The sequence below is a fragment of the Mus pahari genome, chromosome 13 (genome assembly GCF_900095145.1).
Source record: "Mus pahari chromosome 13, PAHARI_EIJ_v1.1, whole genome shotgun sequence".
In the NCBI taxonomy this organism is placed as follows: domain Eukaryota; kingdom Metazoa; phylum Chordata; class Mammalia; order Rodentia; family Muridae; genus Mus; species Mus pahari.
In genome coordinates this window covers 25,028,036-25,048,600 of record NC_034602.1, presented here as the reverse complement: position 1 = coordinate 25,048,600, position 20,565 = coordinate 25,028,036, and the positions used below count along the sequence as shown (strand labels likewise).

The 20,565-nt window shown below is 54.5% G+C and overlaps 1 protein-coding gene across 2 annotated transcripts; it reads left to right on the top strand.

Moving 5' to 3' along the window:
• Lif (LIF interleukin 6 family cytokine) lies at positions 1–15,069 on the top strand. Of its 2 annotated transcripts, XM_021211114.1 has the most exons (4): positions 1–127; positions 9,072–9,192; positions 10,757–10,935; positions 11,482–15,068. In XM_021211114.1, the coding sequence occupies exons 2-4, from the start codon at positions 9,174–9,176 to the stop codon at positions 11,890–11,892; spliced, it is 609 nt and encodes a 202-aa protein (XP_021066773.1). In that variant the 5' UTR covers positions 1–127; positions 9,072–9,173; the 3' UTR covers positions 11,893–15,068. The 2 variants fall into 2 exon arrangements, with proteins under 2 accessions (XP_021066773.1, XP_021066774.1); XM_021211115.1 differs by lacking the exons at positions 1–127; positions 9,072–9,192 and adding an exon at positions 9,370–9,694 and having other exon boundaries at positions 11,482–15,069.
• Positions 15,070–20,565: the final 5,496 nt, after the last annotated feature.

Genomic DNA, 20,565 nt, shown 5'->3' with positions numbered 1-20,565 from the left:
AGGGTGAGGAGCCAACGCCAGAGAAGCCTCAGGAGGAGAGGGAAGCAGAGGGGCCTAACAACGATGGTGTCACCCTGAAGACTGGACAACCGTGCAGACTGTGGAGGGCTGCGAGACCGAGACCAAGGTAGGATTCCCTTGAGGGAGCAGGGCGGAGGGGCACTGCTGTGCCCCACACTTATCCCCAGGAGGGTAGATGGTCCGTTAGTTGTTCCCCTGTGAATCAGGGGCACCTGCTGGCCCACACGAGCCTCCAGCATTTGGTCTCCCTGTCTGTAATGGATACATTGTAAGACAGGGTTGGAAGGCTCTCTTGGAGGATGTTCAAGCATAGCTGGAGAGACCAGCTGTGAATGTGCCCTGTGGGTTAAAGTTCACAGGATGGGTAAAGGGCAGTGGCGAGAGCACATGGATTCACATCTTGCCTTGTACCATCGTGGCAGGGTCACCCTGATTCTAAAGGTAGTCTTGATTCCTGGATCCCCCGGGACATCAGATTCCTTTCTTTTTTCACAGTAGTGAGTTCTGAGCTTGCAGAGGTCGCATTTATCCTCCAATAAATGGAGCAGTTGAGGGCAGTCCCTGTCCATCCAAAATGGGCTGCCGCAGTCCTGCCGCAGAACCATCATGGGTGCTCTGGGGAACTTGATCAGCCAAGGTCATTACTCCTCTGCCTTTGACCTTGGGTCAGATGGAAGCTTGGCTGGTCTTCGTACCCGGGCATCCGAGCTCCAGTACAGTGACAAAGAGAGAAAAACAAAAACCAAGTCTGGGCAAGAGCACTGGGAGCTTGGCATCCAAAATTACAAGAGGCTCTTACCTCCAGCTTGTCAATGTTCCTCCAAACCTGCTAGGGGGCTTCTAAAAGGAGGGGAAATTGTTCCCAGGATCCTGTCCATGTCATGCCATGCCGGGACAGGAAAGTAAGGGGAGCCTGTGACCAGTCTGTACAACCAAGTGTCCCTGGTTTAGTTTGGTTTGATTCTTGCCTCTTGCTGTGTGAATTTGGGCAGTTCATTTTCCTTCTCTGGGTCACCGTGGCTCCCCTGAGAAGTGGACAGTCTGACTCCCTACCTCGAGGAACTGTCAGGACAAGGTGGGAGCAGGTAGCAGGACCAGGAAAAGACCACTGCCCCCTCCCCCAGAGCCGGGGCAAGGCTGTGCCCCATTGACCACTGAATGTGGTTCTGGCACCCCCTTGTGGCCAGTCTTTTGAGCTACACCCTGCAGATATTAGGCCAAAGCTCTGGAAGCTCCCAAGAGGGGCCTTCTTCCCTTGTGTTGGCGAATGGCCTCTTCCCACCTCCATCCTGAACCCCAGACACCCACTCACTTCCTCAAATCCAGCAATCCAGCCCCACCCACCTACTGGTACCGGCTGAACCGGCGAGCTGGAGAGTCGACTGTACTTGCTGCTTTTGGGCAGCAGGAGGCGCTGCTGACCAGGGCTTGGAGCTGCTAAGCGTTTCCAGGGCAAAGAACCCTAAGTTCAGTTTTCCAGGTTATGAATGGAGCCCATCCACACCCCCAGCGTCAATGACTGGATCTAATCAAGTCAGTGGGATGTCTGGAGCCCAGGACAAGCACCAGGGCATATATTATCAAGGATGGCCCACTGACTTATTGTGTGGCTTGGGCAAAGTGGCATGCTTTCTCTTTGAAGCTGTACCAGCTAAAGATGTCTGTAATAAAGGTGTATGTTGTGGCTTTGCCAACTTATGACTGATGATCCTGTTACCTGCCTCAGGTGGCACACCTTGTAAATGACAACTAAGTCTGAATCTGAGGTCTGACAGACTCCAGGGGCCACAGCCCCTCTGTTCCAGCTAACGGAGTCACACCCTGATTGGAAAGACAGGCAAGGACTCTGTGTGTGGTGGGGGTGGGGTGCTAAGGTGACTGTTAGAACCATCTTCCCTCTAAGATGGTCTTCCCTTTCAGCCTGCAGGTCCATCTTGGCAGAGGAGATGCCACAGCTGAGGGGTTCACAGAACCCACTGTGACATGAGGGTTGGGCACAGGTCTCACCTGGAAAGGCAAGGAACGGAAGCAGGATCCAGGGGTGCAGTGGGTTGAGACTAGCTGGGCAGGAGATCAGAGCGGAGTTTGTCACGGAGCCCTGCGGCTGATAAGCCCTGGCCACCTGGAACACCTGGGCAGCAGGGGGTGGTGCTCCTTGGGATGACTGGCCCCAGAGATCCTGACAGATCTTACTGCCCTGAGTGTCTCCTAGCTGTCCCAACTACCCATTAGACGTCTCTGGCCTTATTTCAGAGAGGGGCAGGCTGGGGTGGGGACGCAGAGCTTTGCATCCTCGGTGACCCTGGACAATTCAACTCCTGGGCCTCAGTTTCCAAGTGTGACAAAGGAGAAATGGGCATGGTCTGGAGGTCTTGGGGGGTCTTCTGGACGTTCTGCATGATTTTCTGGAGTGGAGGGGGGGGTCCCTGAGGCTGGACCTGCCAATCTTATGCCCTGAAAGGATCTTCAAGCTTTGCAGAGACCCCAGGTTTTGGGACTAGTGTGAGACTAGAGTTGATTGAGCCTGTGCTTCCTGACAGGGTAGCCAGTCCTGGCTGTGTCCCACTGTCCAGGCAGCTCCACCTGCTTCTGTCCCCATAGCCCAAGGCTTATTCTTTTCTTTCCCAGGAAGCAGACAGCTTACCTGATGAGTCTTTCTCCCACCCTCACTTCATGATGGGACCCTTCATTCTTCTCTCTCATCTCCCTCACATCTCCTCCTTCCTAACATCCTGGGGGGGGGGGTGTCTTTTTTCAAGTTTTCCAGGCACTGAGGGTTGAGACAGGGCTCAGGCCACCTCCCCAGTGTCATCTCTTAGTCTGGTTAAGTGGCCCTTGTGAGTTTAACTAGAAGGGGGGACAGAGACAAGGCCAGGCCCTACCTCTGTGGCCAGCTTCCAGCTTCCTGTGTGTCTGCCCACTGTTGCTTCCTGTTCTGTTTATTGCCTCCAAGTTCAGGAAACCAACGAGTGCCCCACCCCCACCCCTTACACACCCGTGATTATTTAATAGCAGCCGTGCTACAGTCTCTCGCTCTCTTTTGGAAAACCCAGTGGGGAAAGGAAGCTGACAGCTCGGGCTCTGACATCAGCGTTGTCCCTGTGCCAAAAATCCAGGGTGGCCGGGGTGGGAGGGGCAGGGCGGGGAGGGAACCAGCTGCTGGTGGCCCCCATGACACGAGGCTGCCCTAAGGTTCCCAGGGACAGGGGCCAGACAGTGAAAGGCAGAGAGACACAAGGACATATGCATATTCATGCACAGGGTCATGCCTGTCTACCACCCAGACCCACACAGGCTCACACAGGCGTGGACACACACATGCATTCACGAGTGTACGCATGCACGCGCTCACACACTTGGGGTGAGGGGAGGACTTGCAAAGCCCAGCTCTGTTTTAGCCGCGCACACACGCAGACAAACACTCTAATCAAATGCATACACACACACACAACAGGGCCAGACACTGATGAACGCAGACTCAACATTGACACCGCGCATGCACAAAAGCTCACTGAGACTCAGACACAGGCTCCAGGAAGCTCCTCACTCACAAGGATTCTGTAGAGCGCCCTCTTCTGGATGCAGCTGGGCCCCTGGGCCTAGGCCACCCTGAAGGAGCCCAGCCACTTCCTCCTCCTGTGGTGTGTATGGAGGGCCCCTGATGCCTATGAGCAAAGGCTTGGTAGTTGTGACTGTCCCCAGCCTCACCTAGGCAAGGCAGGGAGCCCTGAGGGGCTGAGGCTGAGGGAGGAAGTGGTTCTGGAGAAGTCGGGCTCTGCAAGGCACTTCGTCACTGCTTGGCCTGATACCAGGCTTCCACTCCCACACCATGCCTCTAGCCTGCCCATACCTGGGCCCACAATGCACCTCTGGCCCATTCCTGAGCTGGCTTTAGTGGAAGCCACAGTTGAAGTCAGGCTCCCTGCGCTGCTGACTGCTGACCAGCCTTGGGCAAGTCACAGAGACCGTGTGGGCCAGGCCTGCGTTCCTGTGGCTATCTATGGACAACTGGTTAGAGTGCTTCAGGGAGCCATGCCCACCCTGGCAATGTCGATGTATTTTGTCATCCCATTTTTTCTTTGAAGGTGCTACTAGCACCTTGTAACTTGTACCTGTAACTCGTGAGGCGCCAGAGGCCGGTGTGAGAGCATTGTTCTCCACCTCTGCGACCTGGACATTCAGGGGAAGAGGGCCAAAGTATAAGTGCGCTTATTCAACATGTATACAAACTCCTGGACCTGGGGGAGAGCAGCCTAGCATACAGAAAGAGGACCAGAGGGCAGTGTCAGGGTGGGACTGGCCACCCACCATGCCACACCCTGGCCTCTGGCCCTACTGAGGGTCAGCTCTGTGGGTTGCTATTTCCTTTGCTGTTTCTAGAGCTGAAGTGAGGGAGGGGATGCAGACACTCTGATTCACCCCTAGGGGCTTGATTCCTAACACAGAGCTAGTCAGGAAGTGTCAGGGGTGATGCTGGGGCTGTTGGCTGTTGGCCAGACTACTTGAGGCTCTTCTTTGGCTCTGAGCGGGTGCCACTGGTGCCAGAGATCTGGTAGGAGGAGGGTAAGAAGCGGCAGATTCCACAGCAGCGCTTGGTCTGAGACAGGACTGACACATTCACAGGGCTTGCTGATGCTCTCCAAGGCTAACCACCACCAGGGACCATGTCCACCCTCAAGGACTGAGAGACCCAGAAGCCAGGCCAGCCCTAACCAGCAAAGCTGAGTCTCTCCAGGCCTGGTCCAAACTCCCTGTTCCCAGTTGACCAGAGTTGACTGAGCATCCTTGTTTTTCAGAGGGGAAACTGAAGCTCAGAGAAGAGCTATCACCCAGGGCCACACAGGCGGTGTTCCAAAAGTAACTCATCAACTTAAAGGTATCAGAGTCAGGCTGCTGCAGGTCTAAGGACAACCTCGTTTCTCAAGGCGGACAATGGAGGCGCCTCTGCCTTTTGGGGCACGTTATCGACTGCCTAGTCCGTGCCAGGGACATTCTCAGGTTTCTCCTATTTCCTTTGACACCTGTCACCAGCTTGGGGCCTTGAGAAGCATCCTCCAGCCCCCAGCTTCCTCTCAGAGCTCACCTCACAGTTTGGTGCTCACCTTTCAGGTGAGATGGCCAAAGCCCAGCTGAGGCTCTCTGTGTTTTGAAGAGCTGAGATGGGTCAGGGGAGGATGCGGGGAGAACCGGGGCTGGCCTGCCTGCGGTGCAGCTCAGCATCTGGGTCATTGGTCTTGGGGAATTCCCAGTGCCCAGAGAGCTGCTTCCTTACCTGCTGAGTAACCACTGCCCACACAGGATGCCTGGCTGGCGGGCCACCTCCCCAAACCTTGCAAGCAGCCACTGCTCTGCGGTCCTCTCTCCTGAGTCTGAGAGCCCCAGGGCCCAGGAAAGAGACAGCCCAGCAAGCAGGCAAGGGGCTAGCCCCCACCCCCGCGTTTCTCCCACCCCCACCCCCGGGGGCTCTGCAGGGGGCAGCTGGTGATTCAAATTCCTTTCAGCTGAGCTTTTCAGATGGGGTCTGGGGGGTGAATCAGCTCCTGGGCTGGTAAGGTCCAGCCAGCAACTGTCTTCAGCTCAAGCCTTGATTGGGGGTGTCTGTCAAGTGTGTGTGTGTGTGTGTGTGTGTGTGTGTGTGAGAGAGAGAGAGAGAGAGAGAGAGAGAGAGAGAGAGNGAGAGAGAGAGAGAGAGAGAGAGAGAGAGAGAGAGAGAGAGAGAGAGAGAGAGAGAGATTACTATACCAGTTCTTGATATCCTGTCTGAGGTATTTTTTTCTGAGGTACCCCTGAAGCTGGGAGCTGTGGGGTGAGGAATACCCCATTTCCTGTCTGTTGTTGCCCTTAGCTTTGGAGTGCGCCAGTTTCTTCGTCTCTAGATAGGACAAAGATCTGTTTCACACAGGAGTCTTTACGGTTCACACAGGAGTCTTTACGGTTCACACAGGAGGCTTGCTGGGTGCCAGGAGCCCAGGCCCTCCCAACCAACACGTGTGTGTGTGTGTGTGTGTGTGTGTGTGTGTGTGTGTGTGTGTGTGAAGGGTCCACTTTCCAAAAGCCACAGAGCTTGTACCTCACTGAGCCAAATCTCCAGCCTGCTTCTAAATGAGGTCAAAGTCCGCACATGCTGCCATCCGCCGGAGTCCCTCCTGCCTTTGCCCAGACCACTTTCAAGGTGTAAAATGCTTAACAAAAATAGATTGCATCTGCGGAGTGTTCCCTCCTGACCAGCGCCGTCTGCAACAGACCCCTTCCAGGCCCTCAGAGTCTGAGCAATATGTCCCTACTTGAAACAAGAATGGGAACCAAGGCTGAGTGAACGGGTCAGGGTTGCAGGGGGCCGAGGGGGCTCTTCCTTCTGAAAGTCGTTGCCTCATAGAGGGATCACTGGATCTTGCAAGCCAGAGGCTCTGCCGTTAACTCTTTGTGCATAGGTCGTTACCTGCCACAAGTGAAAAGCCAGCGGCTGTGAGGTCCTGGGAGAGAGTTGTGACTGTTGAGTGAAAGTCAGTGGGAAGGGCAAGGCTGACTGGCACTATGTGTCAAAGTGGATGGGAGAGAGGACTCTGAAGGGCTTTGGGAAGGCCCAGGCTAGCTTAGGTTTCCAGACCAGTCCACAGTCTCACTTCCTGGAGAGAAGATACTGCCATCTGGACACTGCACCTGGGCCTGGCCTGGCAGCCCCTATCCCTGCCGAGGGATTCCCTGGGTGGAAACTGGCTGTCCCCCTCATCCTGAAGCCTGTCAAACCCCTAACAGGCCCAGTGTGCAGGAACTGGACAGGCTGCAGATGAAGTCACAGCTGGAAGGGGCTGGGCTGGGGCTGCCACTCCAGGGTGGGGCCCAGGGTCACAACCCTGGGAACAGGCAGCCAAGAAGGGAGGATGTCTTCTGTGAGGGAGCAAAGGGGAAACACACATACAGCGGCACAGAGAGGGAGGGACGGATGCAAACCCCAGCTCAAGCCAGCCACGTTGCAGGCAGCTTGAAGACAGAGGCTCGGCTCTGCTTGGGGACCTTTCCTGGTGCCTCCTCAGAGGCCTGTCCCAGGTGGTGCTCAGACATGGACTGGAGCAGGAGGCAGGGCCTGGGGCAGCGAGGGGCCCAGAACACTGGGGGAGCATGGACTAAGTCAGGTACTGTGAGAGGGGAAACTGAGGCACAAATGAGTCAACTAGTTCACTGAAATCAAAAGGTCCTATTTTCAGTGTCTTCTGGAACCTGTTCCCACTTCCTGTTTCCTGCAGGGTGGAGCTGAGATTAAATGATTGTTGAGTGGACCCATGTGGGGTCTAGTGATCCAGAGAACAGTGCAAGGCCTGGAAGTCCTCCGGAGGGATGTAGAGGAGAGCCAGGCACAGGAGTGGAGTGGTTAGGGATGAGGCCTCCGTGACTGGAACACGCAATGAGGTGTTTAGCCTTGGGGACAGGAGGTGGATAGAGAGGACATGATGGCTTTCTGGGCTGATAGATTTGGGGCCCATGTGAGGATGCCAGGCAGAGTCAGACAGCGGCTGTCTGGAAGACATGATGGCGGACGAGGGTCGATTCAGAGTTGGTGTGCTCTGAGTAGTTCTGGCGGGGTGGCACTGGGATGTGTGGGGTGTGGAGTCACATGCTAACCTATGTGTACAGGAATGGTAAACCCCAGACGGGATCACCAATGAAGAGACGAGGTACGTCAGGGTGCAGGGAGAAAGGAAGGGCTTTATCACTCCACTATGTGAGGCTCTGCCAAAAGACCACAAGAAACAAGAATCTGGAGGGGGCGGGTGGGGGGGGGCAGGGCGAGGAGAACAGGCACAAGGCACCCTGCTCGGATAAGAACACTTGAGTAGATCCTGAATGTGGCTCAAGGCAAGAGCTAGGGGCGCGCGGGGGGGGGGGAGTGGTGAGCGAAGGGGCTGGAGCAGCCAGGCGACGCTTTGACAGCCCCATTGTCCCACTTGGAAAGGTTGGAATAGGGTCCCCCAGAGCAATGACATCTCTAGGTCTACAAGGACCCAGTGGCTCAGGGGATAACACGGCCCTAGGTAGGTGTGTTTGGTCAGTGTTCTCTCTGTACTGCTTCATATTTAGTGGGGAGACCCTGATCTTATTTTAGCCTGTCTTCTTCCCCACTGTCTCTCAGAGAGTCTCTAATCTACCAGCAAGGACCTACCCCGGGACCCTGCCGTAGACCTGTACGAAGCGCCTGTTAGGAATCACCTTCCTACTCTGAGGCCAGCACTAGGGGCTTCCAAAGAGTGTCAGCCATTCCTAGGCACCCCGAGGAAGCGGGAGCCCCATTTTGACCAGCCTCCCTGATCATTGCTTTAGGGGTCCCTTCAACCTAGTAAGGCTGAGACCCCTTCCTGATAGCTCCCAGATTGATGATACAACCCCATACTCTTTCCCAGCCTCACCCCAGGTACCAATCCTCCATAGAGGGGGCATGCTGATGGCTGGGTGTGGGGGGGGCAAGACCCTCTGGCACACCAGCAAGCCCCTTTGTAGTCTCTTTACCCATCGGCAATGGACACATGGCTTCCAGCGTCCACATTCTGCTCCACTTTATGACTGTCTAAAGTTCAAAAGGGCTCCGCCCCCTCCTTCTGAGAAACTGCTTCTCAGTGGAACCCCAGCCTGACTCCTTTTGCTGCCCCGCAAAGCCCCCCTACCAGGGGACACAAAGGTAACCTCCAGTCTGTAGCCACACTCCCAAACCCAGATGAAACTGGGACGTCAGAAGGGGGGCTCAGGCTGAGGACCCCTCTGAATCCCCCTGAGACCCTCTCCCCCCAGACCCATGTGCAAAAACCGCCCAGAGCAAACCACTTAGGAAAACCACGGGGAGTCTTTTGTTGTTGTTGAAGACTTCATTATAATTTTATCAATCAAATTCTTAGAAGAAGGAAAAAGTCTGCCCTCCCCACCCTCCCCCCTCACTCTTCCCCCCTCCCCCTTCACTCTCACTTTCTTCCATTCATAATTTCCTATGATGCACCTCAAACAACTTCCTGGACTGGGGATCCCGGCTAAATATAGCTGTTTCTCTCTGTCTTACAACACAGGCTCCAGTATATAAATCAGGCAAATTCCCCATTTGAGCATGAACTTCTGAAAACGGCCTGCATCTAAGGTCTCCTCCAAGGCCCTCTGGAGTCCAGCCCATAATGAAGGTCTTGGCTGCAGGTAAATCCATGCGCCGGGCGCCGATTAAGAGTCCCGGCTGCGGGCGCGCCGGCAGCCTGGGGCGCTGGGCGAGCACCCGCGGGACACCCGCCCGCCGCGCCACTCGGACACTTGGGGCGCCCGCGCAGTCCGGGCCCGCCGGAGGCGCTGGGTGGCGGCCGGGAACGAGCGCCGCACATGGTCCGGGCACCGCGCGCCCAGCCCTGCCGGGGCCAGCAGGTTGGCGGTGAGGGACCTGGCCGGCGCAGCCTTGCTCCACCGCCTTCTCTCCTCGCCCCACTGCTCTCCTGTGCTGCTCTTACTTCTCCGCTGTCGCCTAGATTCACCCTCCCTCTTTCTTTTTCTTTCTTTCCGCTTTCTCTTTTCCAACTGCGTCCCGGGCTGCTCCCTGGGAGGGGCGCAGGCGGCTGAGCAGCTTGCAAACTCCGGCCAGGACCGGCGCAGGTGCCGCTTCCGTCTGCTAGTCCCTGGAAAGCTGTGATTGGCGCGAGATGAGATGCAGGTATGGGTACCCCTGCAGCCATCCTGGGGCCCTAACACTGTTTGGGGATGCTGGGATCAATAGAGGACTCCAGGGGAGTGAATTTAAGGTTCTAGGGTCTTTTTAGTCTCAGTATGGGGAGTTCAGGTGGGAGGTCTCCAGCCTCCCTTAAGAGATGACTGCAGCCTCTATCACCTTCCGTTGTCTTTAGTCCGGTGTTGGAAAGGCTGAGCTGGGGTGAGGGGGCCAGTGAAGCTGAAAGTGAAGGAGGGGCAGGCGCCCCGGGGGAGGGGTGATCCTAGACAGGCCCGGACAGCTCCCAGTTCTCCTGACACCTTTCGCTTTCCTCTTGCGTGTCCGCCTGCGACCTTTCCCCCGGTCTCTTTCCTGGTTGCACCATTTCCTCTCATTCCAAAGTATGTGGAGTTGGGGGGGGGGAACTACATGTAGCAAGGAGGGGGGGATGATTTGGTTGGAGACTGGGCACCTGCAGAACAAACAGGTGGAAAGTGCTCCATAGGGGACAAGCCTCATTGAGGAAGATGGGATTAAAGGCAGTCGTTTTAGGAAGCCAGAGTCTAGTGGCAGTTTTAAGAGATGGTCTATAGAAACCCCAGCTCCCAGCCTGCAGGGCCTGCAAGGGGTCCAGCTCAGAGTTCTAGGCTGCAGTGGGCCAATGAACACCAAGTTAAGAATCTGGCCGGTCCTGGAAAGGGGAAGACGGTTAATTTCTCTTCCCCTCTGCTGAACCTAATACCATCCATCTAGGGTACCAGGAGGGACGTGGCTAGATGGTTGAGTGCCCCACCCCCAGGCCTAGCTTTCAGATGGTACAAATGGCTCCCGTCTTGATACCTTTGCTTCTCTACTCAATCCAGTGGCATAGATGGGGAAACTGAGACCTAGGAGCAGGGAAAGGGAAAGCCAGAGAACCAGGGAACCTCCGTAGAGCAGGAGACTAAAGGCAGATGGAGGGTGGGAGGGGGTGGGAAAGGCCTCGCTGAGGTGCCCCTGTCCCCCGTCGTGCCATGAACCTCAGCCTGGCTTCCTGCCTTTCCATTCACCCTCCATGTCTCTTCCCAGGGATTGTGCCCTTACTGCTGGTTCTGCACTGGAAACACGGGGCAGGGAGTCCCCTTCCCATCACCCCTGTAAATGCCACCTGTGCCACACGCCACCCATGCCACGGCAACCTCATGAACCAGATCAAGAATCAACTGGCACAGCTCAATGGCAGCGCCAATGCTCTCTTCATTTCCTATGTAAGTTACTTTCCTGGGATACTGAAGAAGGGGGAAGCTGCCTGGCCTGGAGGGGTGCCCTTCGGAGCTGGAAGAGCACTGTGGGAACCCATGGCTTCCTCCCCACACCCAGCCTCAGAGGCTGGTGGGCACTCTTCCAAGGTCACCAGCGAGTTGGGGCAAGAGGTGGGGACTGTGCTTTCTGTCTTGTCCCACGGCTCAGGGTGCCAAAGAAGAGGCTATGCAGTGAATGGATAGGGAGGTGTCACTGAAAGCAGTGGGGGGCCCAGGAAGAGGCTGGGGTGACTGAAAGTGCAAGTGTATGTGGTGTTCTGGCTGAGGTGACACCTGTGACAGGCCACATTTCCATTTATGTCACCGTGACCTTGGTGAGTGAGTTCACATCTCTGATCATTGCTGACTAATGATTCTAGTTGCCTACAGGGCAGCAAGTGGAGTCCCCATGTCACAGGTGGGGAAACAGAGGTGCAAGAGCTTGCCCCAAGGGTTGGTGGCAGGATAGGACACTCACTCTGACTCCCACATCACCTCTCATCTCTTCTGCAGTACACAGCTCAAGGGGAGCCGTTTCCCAACAATGTGGAAAAGCTATGTGCGCCTAACATGACAGACTTCCCATCTTTCCATGCCAACGGGACGGAGAAGACCAGGTTGGTGGAGCTGTATCGGATGGTCGCATACATGAGTGCATCCCTGGCCAATATCACCCGGGATCAGAAGGTCCTGAACCCCACTGCCGTGAGCCTCCGGGTCAAGCTCAATGCTACTATAGACGTCATGAGGGGCCTCCTCAGCAATGTGCTTTGCCGTCTGTGCAACAAGTACCATGTGGGCCATGTGGATGTGCCACCTGTCCCTGACCACTCTGACAAAGAAGCCTTCCAAAGGAAAAAGTTGGGTTGCCAGCTCCTGGGGACGTACAAGCAAGTCATAAGCGTGGTGGTCCAGGCCTTCTAGAGAGGAGGTCTTGAGTATACCATGGACTGAGGGATCTCAGGAGCGGGATCCGGATGTGGGGAGGGGGGCTCAGAATGTGCTAGGGTTCGGGACATTGTTAAATGCAAAACGGGGCTGCTGGCAGACCCCAGGGATTTCCAGACACTCACTGCACTCTGGGCTGGGCCATGATGGAGTCTGGCACAGTTGAAACTTCCATAGGCAGAGCCTCCGTACAGCCTAGCACCAGCTAGAAATGGCAATGAGGGTGTTGGACTGAGAGAGTTCTGTCCCCCTCACTCACTCATTCACTCACTCACTTAGCCCCTTGCTCGCTGGGTGGATGAACAAGCTGCACAAGTTGTCTACAGCAGACAGCAAAGGGCTAGGAAGTGTCCTAGACCCCTACAGAGTCACCACCATCTGGTCCTTTGCTGTCCCTCAGAGAGACTTTGAAAGGTTTGGTTGGGATGTGAGAGGGCCAAGGGGACTGGGATCCAGAAGGGACTCCTTTTTTTTTTTTTTTTTTTTTTTTTTTTTAAGTTTTGTGGGTGGAAGGGTACTCTGGGATGGAATGTGTCTTCTCTCGAGTTGGATTAGAGAGTTCAGGCTTAGAGACTGTCAGATGGAAGGTTCTAGAAGGTCACCAATGTTCAGGCTCTTACGGAAGCACAGAGGCCATCTTCCAGTTGTCAAAGCCTGATGAACTCAGTTAACTTCTTTGCAGTTCCCCCCACAGCCTGGCATGGTTGGGGTCTGCCAGCTGGGCCCAGCGGTGAGGTGTGTGCAGGCGGGAAGAGGCAGGTTGCAAAGGCAGGTGGGGTAGTTCAGCAGGTTCCCAGAGTCCTCCCGGGGGAAGGATCTCTAACTGTCTAAGGAGCCAGGGAAGGAGCAAGGCAGCCAGCCATTGCTGAGGCAGTAGCAGACTGCAGAGTTCATCTGCTTCTCAACCCCTGAGAACAGGTGGTCTTGAGCAGACAGACTGGTAGCATGAAGTAGAATGTCGTGTCTGAGGCCCCGGAGGTCACAGAGGTACTTGAAGGGGACCAGAGAGCTGTCTTGGGTCCCTGGAGCATGGAGAAGCAGAACTTGAGGTCAGGGTCTCAGCGAAGATGAGACCCAGAGTGCTGTCCGTGTCTGATGCAGCACAGCTGTCTATTTATTACCGTGTCCTATTTATATTAACTTATTGGTGCTTTAAATGGCAAAATTAATTCCCCGAAATGGTATGAGGCTCCTTCCATGGGAGCTGGGGCCTGGTCAGATGACTGTTACAGGTGCGGCTCGTGGGTCAAATCAGAGAGCTGGCTAGCTCCCCTGTCTCCCACTGTGACTCACTTTTAGGGTGTCAGGGTTCCCCAGAAAAAGCTGGGCCAGTTTGTCTGTCTGTCTGCTTCTGTCTCTGTCTCTTCGTGTCTCTGTCTATCTCTCTCTCTCTCTCTCTCTCTCTCTCTCTCTCTCTCTCTCCCTCCCTCCCTCCCTCCCTCTGGTCTCCAAGGGGGTGGAGCAGCAGTTTCTTGTTGTTTTGTCCCACCAGAGCTCTCTGGCACCCCCTAGATTCCTGCTATGCGGTGCACCATTCATAATGAAGTGAATGGCTCTGGAACCTTGGGCAAAACTGATTGCTTCTTCCTCAAATCGCAGCTGAGGAGTTCTGAGACACCCTGACCCGGCACCCAGCGTGCTTTCATCCAGCATGGAAGCTCCTCGGGTGGCCTGAACACCCACAGAGGGTGAATACAGGAGGTTGGAGCACTGCAGGCCCTGAACTGGGCCTGAACGGCTGCCCAGTGCGCCAGAGAAGGGGAGATCAAGGCCCGAGACGCCTGGGCCGCGGACCAGGAAGCTGTGGTCCTTGCTTCATCGCTGCCTTCCCACTCCCGCCCATGTCTGGGCTCCCAGGCAGGGAATCCGATCTGATCTCTCCTTTGTGCTGGGGCCAGGCAAGCAGAGGAACGCCCTCGATCTGGGAGCAGGGTAGGGAGGAAGGCAGCCAAGCTGGGGCAGTGGCCGACTACAGAGCTAGCTGCCTGCCTCTCAGGCTCTGAATAGGGCGGTCCTTAGCACTTCAGCCGTGGGATTCTGCTTCACGCGGTTTTGCACCTTTCTCTGTCACTCTCTAAGCACTTTACCTGGACGGCAGGTGGACAGGCCCTGGAGCCATAGGTGCAGCAAGGAGACTATGGTGGGGGCCACGCGTGTCAGCGACAAAGTTGCTCCACTGTGCTCCTGCTGCTGTATCAGGCTCAGTTCAGGACTGGCTGCCCTTCTCCAAGCTGAGAGTCAATTTGTCTAAAAGCCAAGATGATGCCACAGCCTGGGGCCTGCTGGGCTTTGTCATCACCTCACATCCCTATAGACTCGGACTCTCTGGACTCCACCCACCTGGCAGCTTTGAAGGCTCAGGGACCAATGGACTCTCTGTGCACAGCCCCCCACCCCCGACCGCCCGACTCCACTACGAAACCACCTGCCTGCATCTTACTCTATCAGTTCCGAGTCCTGGTGCCCAGCATCCCAGAACCGTTGAGCCTTTGGGGAAAACAGACTTCAGGGGCAGGCAGTTGCTCACCTGACATCTTTCACCTGTTAGCATTGACTTCCACCGAGCATGGTGGGTAGTGCGTCTGAACCAGAGAAGACGGGATGGGGCATTTTGCAGTTTATCCAGAGAGAAGCAAAGGGGTCCTTATTTATTATTTAAAACTTCAAACCTGAAAGCACTGATAGTTTACTGGTCTATCCCCCCACCCCCATACACACAGTCTGCTCTTGTCTAGTTCTGTGTCCTTGATCCTGACTCAAGTAACCCAGCTCTGCTTTGCCCCCAGCTCTCTGGAGCAGACATGGTATGTGGGCCAGGACCCCGGAGTCTTGCATGGTAGCAGCTTCAGAAGGGAAATGATATGGCTGTCTGCATTCGGGTGACTCCCCAGTCCCAGCCCAGCCTCTCCTTTGCACTGCTGGTTCAGCCCATTGGGCCTCAGACGTCTCCCTCTTTCCTTTCCTTTGGAAGGGATTTGGCCTTGGGTGACAAATTCCTCTTTGATGAATGTACCCTGTGGGAATGTTTCATACTGACAGATTATTTTTATTTATTCAATGTCATATTTAAAATATTTATTTTTTATACTGAAGGAGTGCTTTTTTTTTTAAAGAAAGAAATGAAATAATAATAAAGAACTCATTCTTGTTGAACTTTCTGGAATGTATTGATTTGGTGAGGGCTTGTGGGGGAACAGCCTGTTGGGACTGTTGGACGGTTGGAAGATGAGGTTTCCTCCGTTGGTCCAGTAGGGGAGGGTGGGATTTGTACCCAGAAATAACGGTGAGTGGTGTTCAGAATATGAGGTGCCACTAAGAGAGGCGGGGGACCGATGGCTTCCATGGGTGCTGGTGTGACAATTCACTAAACACAGCAGCCAATTTGTTTCCGGTTGGCTGAGGAAGGAGATGGAACTGAATGTCCAGAGTAATCTGAAATGTTGAGGTCACCCCTCCCAATGAGAGGTGCATCTAGTCCCCAGCCAAATGGGCGTAGGCCTACTCAGCTCCCAGCCCTCATGTTCTCTCTGCATGGAGTTTCAGGGATTTGGAAATGGCAGCTATCTGGAGCTCTGTCACCCAGGAAGGGTCCACAGGCACAGGAACGTCATCGACATTGGTCCAGAGGCTCCGATCAGAATCACACGAGACACTGTGCCCTAAGTGGGCTAACTAAGCAGCCATGACAACATTTCTGAAAGGTTTTTTGGGGGTACAGATGGCTCTCAGGGAGCACTTCCTCCCACAAAGAGATGCCTTCTCCACAACACCCTTTCTCCTCTATTCCTTGGGGGAACAGTGGGGGTCAAACTGGTAGACGCAGGTGTGTCTGGTAGGCCCCCTAAATATCTCCTGCTCTTTGCTCTGGGGTTTGAGTCTTGGGCTCCCCTGGGAGATTCACTATGGAAAGCAGGGCAGGGTTTCTGCATCTACGAATCGGTACACAGATGTGTATGTTGGTTGTCTCCTGGAGGCAATGGCTACCCCTTCCGAGAAGATACCAATGATGGGAATCTTCTCAGGAGTTGGGAAGTCCAGGGCAGGAGGTTACAAACTTCCAGAACCATCGGACAGGCATCTTCAGCCAGCATCTCATCTTCTCCTCTCTGCCAGGATAGGACTGACCGCCTCCCACTCCTCCAGTACCGCTTAGCATGGGCGTCACTGGGAGCTGTTGAGGGATGTGGAGTCTCAGTGTCTTGCCTCAGTGATGAGAGGCTGCAGCTTCAGAAACCAGCCAGACTCCCTGGGCATCTGTGGATATGTGAAGGGAGAGGAAGGCTACCCTCACTGGCCCCTCCTGACACCACCCACTAATCCAGCAAAGTGGCCCCGTCCTGGCAACCAACAGCAGGGAAGGTTCTGGACCACCCCCTTGCTGGGAGCCCATGTGTCCTTTCCTCCTGCAGGCAGATGTGTACTGCCCCACCCAAACAGGCCCTTATTCATCCTTATCTAAGGTTCAGGGAAGAGCAGATTGAAGATGCTTAGAAGCACAGTCAGGAGCTGCAGGGGTGTGGACCTAAGGCAGCCTCTGGGGTTGGTTTCTCACCCAGGGCTTTAGTTCTTGGGTTGTATCCACCACCTGCCTGCCCTCTGGGAGAGGCCCTGGCCGGGTCTATTAGAACAATGGACTATTAGAGGCTATTAGGTCACTCTGAGAGTACTGTGACAATCACTGTGTGATAGGAAGAAGTGGTGGTGGGCCTGCTGTGCTGGGAAAGGCTGGCTGGGGTCCCTGCCTCTCTCCATCACCATTTATCTCCCAATCTATGAACCTGTGAGAGCAATCAGAGAGGAGAGCTGCCCTCTCTATCAAAAGTGGTGCCTGAGGGAGCTGAGGGACAGAAAGACGGAGATGTCATGTGAATTGCATGTCTCGCCTGGCCTAGCCTGTTTAGCCAAGGATGGCAGGGACAGGAAGCAGGGTGAATGTCACAGTCCAGCTGCCTACTTTGCTGTGAGAGTCTCATGGCTCCCTGATGGATATGGAAGGGAAGGTTCTGCTAACTCTGAGTCCGAAGGCTGCCAGGGACAATCTGGAGAGGGTCAACCAACATCCCAACAATTGCTTCCCTGATGGTAACTGAGACCCAGGTCCACAGGACCAGATCACAAAGGCCTCATGCTCCTAGGTACATGATGGAACTGTGAGACCGGGTACTGTGCCAATGGGATCCCATTTGGGTTCCCCAGAATTCAAGAGGACAAGGCCCTTGATGTAAGAGGACAATTGCTAACAGACATTCCACTGGTTCCACAAGTCCACGGGCTTAGCTGTTTACAAAGAGCCATCATTTGGTAGTCACCATCTGTTTCTGGCCATGGTCTGCACCTGGTGACAGCAAACGTGGTTAGAACTGATAAGGGTCTCTTTGTACCAGGCTTTTTACCTAAGGGGCTCAAGGGTTAACGTAGAAGAAAGAGAATTTCCTGAGCTAAAACCCCAGTTTTGAAGAGAATGCGTCAGGAGAATTCATTTATTGTAGCAAACCACCCAGTTTTCATCAATACACGTGAATGGCATAATGGAGCCCGAGTGCGTTTATCTCCTGATTATAGTCTTCATTGTTCTCAATTGCCGCGAGCAGCAATTCACAATGGAAAGCACATAAGACATACTGATAACACAGAGAGCCAACGACAGAGAAGATACAAACTGAGTAAGGAGACTAAGACCAAGGGGTGGGGTGAGGGTGTTCCAGGGTACAAGGGGCCACACAATGACTGTGACTGGACTTCAAAGATTCCTGGCAGCAAAGGGAGAAAGGGAAATGTCGTCTTGCTACGTGAGTCTCACAACTGGAAAGGAGGGGGCTTGAGGTGAGCATTGCCAGGGCGTGGGACTGGGTTCCAAAGGGAACTTTCCCCTAGGAACCCCTGGCCGGTGGCGTCATGGGCCCTACTGTCAGCAACACCTATATCCCCGGAAGAGATGGATTTTACTGAAGTTGGTGCAAATGCTGAGACCCAGTGTAAACAACCAGGACTCTACAAGGGTTCAGGGTGATAAATGTGTAGTGGGGCTTTGGCCCTCCCCTAAGGGGTGATTTTGAGTCTTGGTACTGAATGCTCCTCAGAAGCCTCCACCCGCCCTCAGGGTTTCAAAGCTCTTTAGGGGAGGGAGAAAGGAGGCAGGGTTTCACGATGTGCCCCTGGCTACCCTTGAACTCAGGACCTTCCCTCAGCCTCCTGAGATCATAGGCAGTCACCACCTCGTCCACTTTCTTCTCTTTTCTTTTTTCTTTTTCTTGGAGACAGGGTTTCTCCGTGTGGCCCTGGCTGTCCTGGAACTTGCTCTGTAGACCGGGCTGATGTTGAACTCAGAGCTCCTGCCTGCCTCTGCCTCCCAAGTGTTGGCACTAAAGGTGTGCGCCACCACTGCCCGGCACACCTCACTTTCAAAGCCCTTTTTGCTTACTGTGTGTGAGGGTTCTGTGGTGCATGTACGTGCATGTGCTTGTGTGAGGCAAGAACAGCACAGCAAAGGTCCTCCTGTCCTGCCTCCCCCACGCTAGGATCAGGGGTGTGTGTGGCTGTGTCCTTCTTTTTCCCATGGGTTTTGGGGATCCAAACTCTGGTTCTCATGCTTGTACGACAAACACGTTACTGCTATCTTTGTTTTACCGTCTCCCCAAACCTTCAATTCCCTTTTACTACTCTATAACAAACCCATCAAACAGGCCTTCTCCAGGAAGATTCTGTGATGAGGTGAGGGAGACTGAGGAAGAGGCAGGAAAGAAGACTGAGCCAGGGAGCTAGGGCTTGTGGCCTTGAGTGTCTGTCTCCACCTTGTTCCAAGGCTACTTGAGTCCTCTGGGACCCTGACAGAAAGTCTTTGGCCACCAACTCTGGCATCCTGGCAGCTTCCGGGGCTTCCTGCTGTCACAGAGGCCCAGCTTGAATCTGTCCCTTTGACTTGGGGAAGTCTGGCTTCACCCCAAGCGCCAAATATTTCAATTATGAGGACGTGGTCCAGCCCTGCCCACTCCATCCAGCCTCGGGGACCGTGGGCGGGTGTGTGTGAAGAAGGGAGAGGGAGCCGCAGACGGACCACAGATGGGGACCAGGCTGGGGTTCGGCAAGCAGAGCAGACAGGCTCTCTCCACTGTACTGACACTGAGTGAAACCGCTGGCTGAGGGGAAAATATGCGTGAGGCATTTTTCTCATTCTTAGCAGCCTGGCCAGCTCCTGCCCAGACGGTCAATGAATCAAAGCCCAGAAGGGCTCTACCTGTCAGCAGCCCGTCCTGGCCCCTCCAAGGCCCCATGCCTCTGGGCCTGGCCAGCTGGAACCCTTCCAGCTCCAGAAGGGATGATCTGCAGTCTACACAGGCAGGGGACACGTGGAAACCCAGAGGTTCAGAGCCCTGTATCCCCTACTGACTGCTCTCCCCATCCCGGCCCCTACCAGGGCTGCCATTTACTTCTGCTCTATCCTGTTTACAAAGGTAGGACTGGCACTGATGCCCTAGAGCCTGTGACACCAACCCCGGGAAACATATCTTTACAGATGTCACACATTAGGGATCTCAACAGGAGATATCTTGGATTATCTGTTCAGCCTGAATTCTAAGGGACTCTTAGACTCTAAGAAGGGTCTAAGGGACTCTTTCTAAGCGATACACAAAAGCAAGGCAGGAGACATGGCCATGGAAGGCAGACCAGGTAATACTGTGGGGCCAGGAAGGGTTTTCTGGAAGCATGGTCCTATCAATATCTTACCTTTACACTTGTGATTCTCAGAGAGTAGGGGAAGAGCATTTTGTTGATGTAAGGAAGCCACCTAGCTTGTGGCGATGTGTAAGGACAACCCCGAGACACTGCTATGGGTGTCTTGGGTAAGTGTTCTCCAAAGGCTTGATTGCCAGGAGGTGGTGACCCCTTAAAGAAGGGTACAGGGAGCTAGAGAGATGGCTCAACAGTTAAAAGCACTTGGTCTTACAGAGGAGCCATGTTTGATTCTTAGCACTCACACAGCAGCTCACAGCCATCTATAACGCTGGTTCTGACCTCTGAGCGCACTAGGCACCCATGTGTGGAAAGCACTCACACACAGAAAAGAAGATAAACGTTAAAAAAAAAAAAAGTTAAATAAATAAAAAAGAGCCTCCGGATCTGGGGTTCCACGGAGGGCACCGTGATAGGGATTGTGGGAACTCAGCCATCTCCAGCCTCTTGCTCTACACAGTGCTGCCTCATCACAGGAAGCAGGACATGGACCACAGTCTCAGACTTCCAAGCCATCATAGGCCAGCTCTTTTTAAGTGGTCTCAGGCATTTTGTTACAGCAACAGAAAGTGGATTAACCCGGTCCCCAACACACCCACATCTCTGCCATAGTGTCTCTGTCTCTTCTACCTGCATCAAAGCTACTCATCAGATCCTCTGTGGCCTGAGGCCGTCCCCCCTCACTGTGTCCCTGTTGCTCCCCTCGTGTGTTGTGGCAACAGCCTTCGACAGCCTTCATCTCCTTGCCGCAAGGCCATCAGTCCGATCAAGCCATCTCACTTCAAAAGTTTTAAGGTTTCTGCAGGAGATGCCAACAAGATAAGGCCCATTTCTTGTCAGTCACAACCTAATCCCCACCTCAAGGCCGACATCATGTGTGTGCACAGGGTCCTCAGGCACAAGGCCCCGAGCCTGTTT

Excerpts from the sequence above, each read along its gene's own strand:
- Lif (XM_021211114.1), top strand. Across the intron at positions 10,936-11,481 it reads ATGCTCTCTTCATTTCCTAT|TACACAGCTCAAGGGGAGCC; the intron begins GTAAGTTACTTT and ends TCTCTTCTGCAG.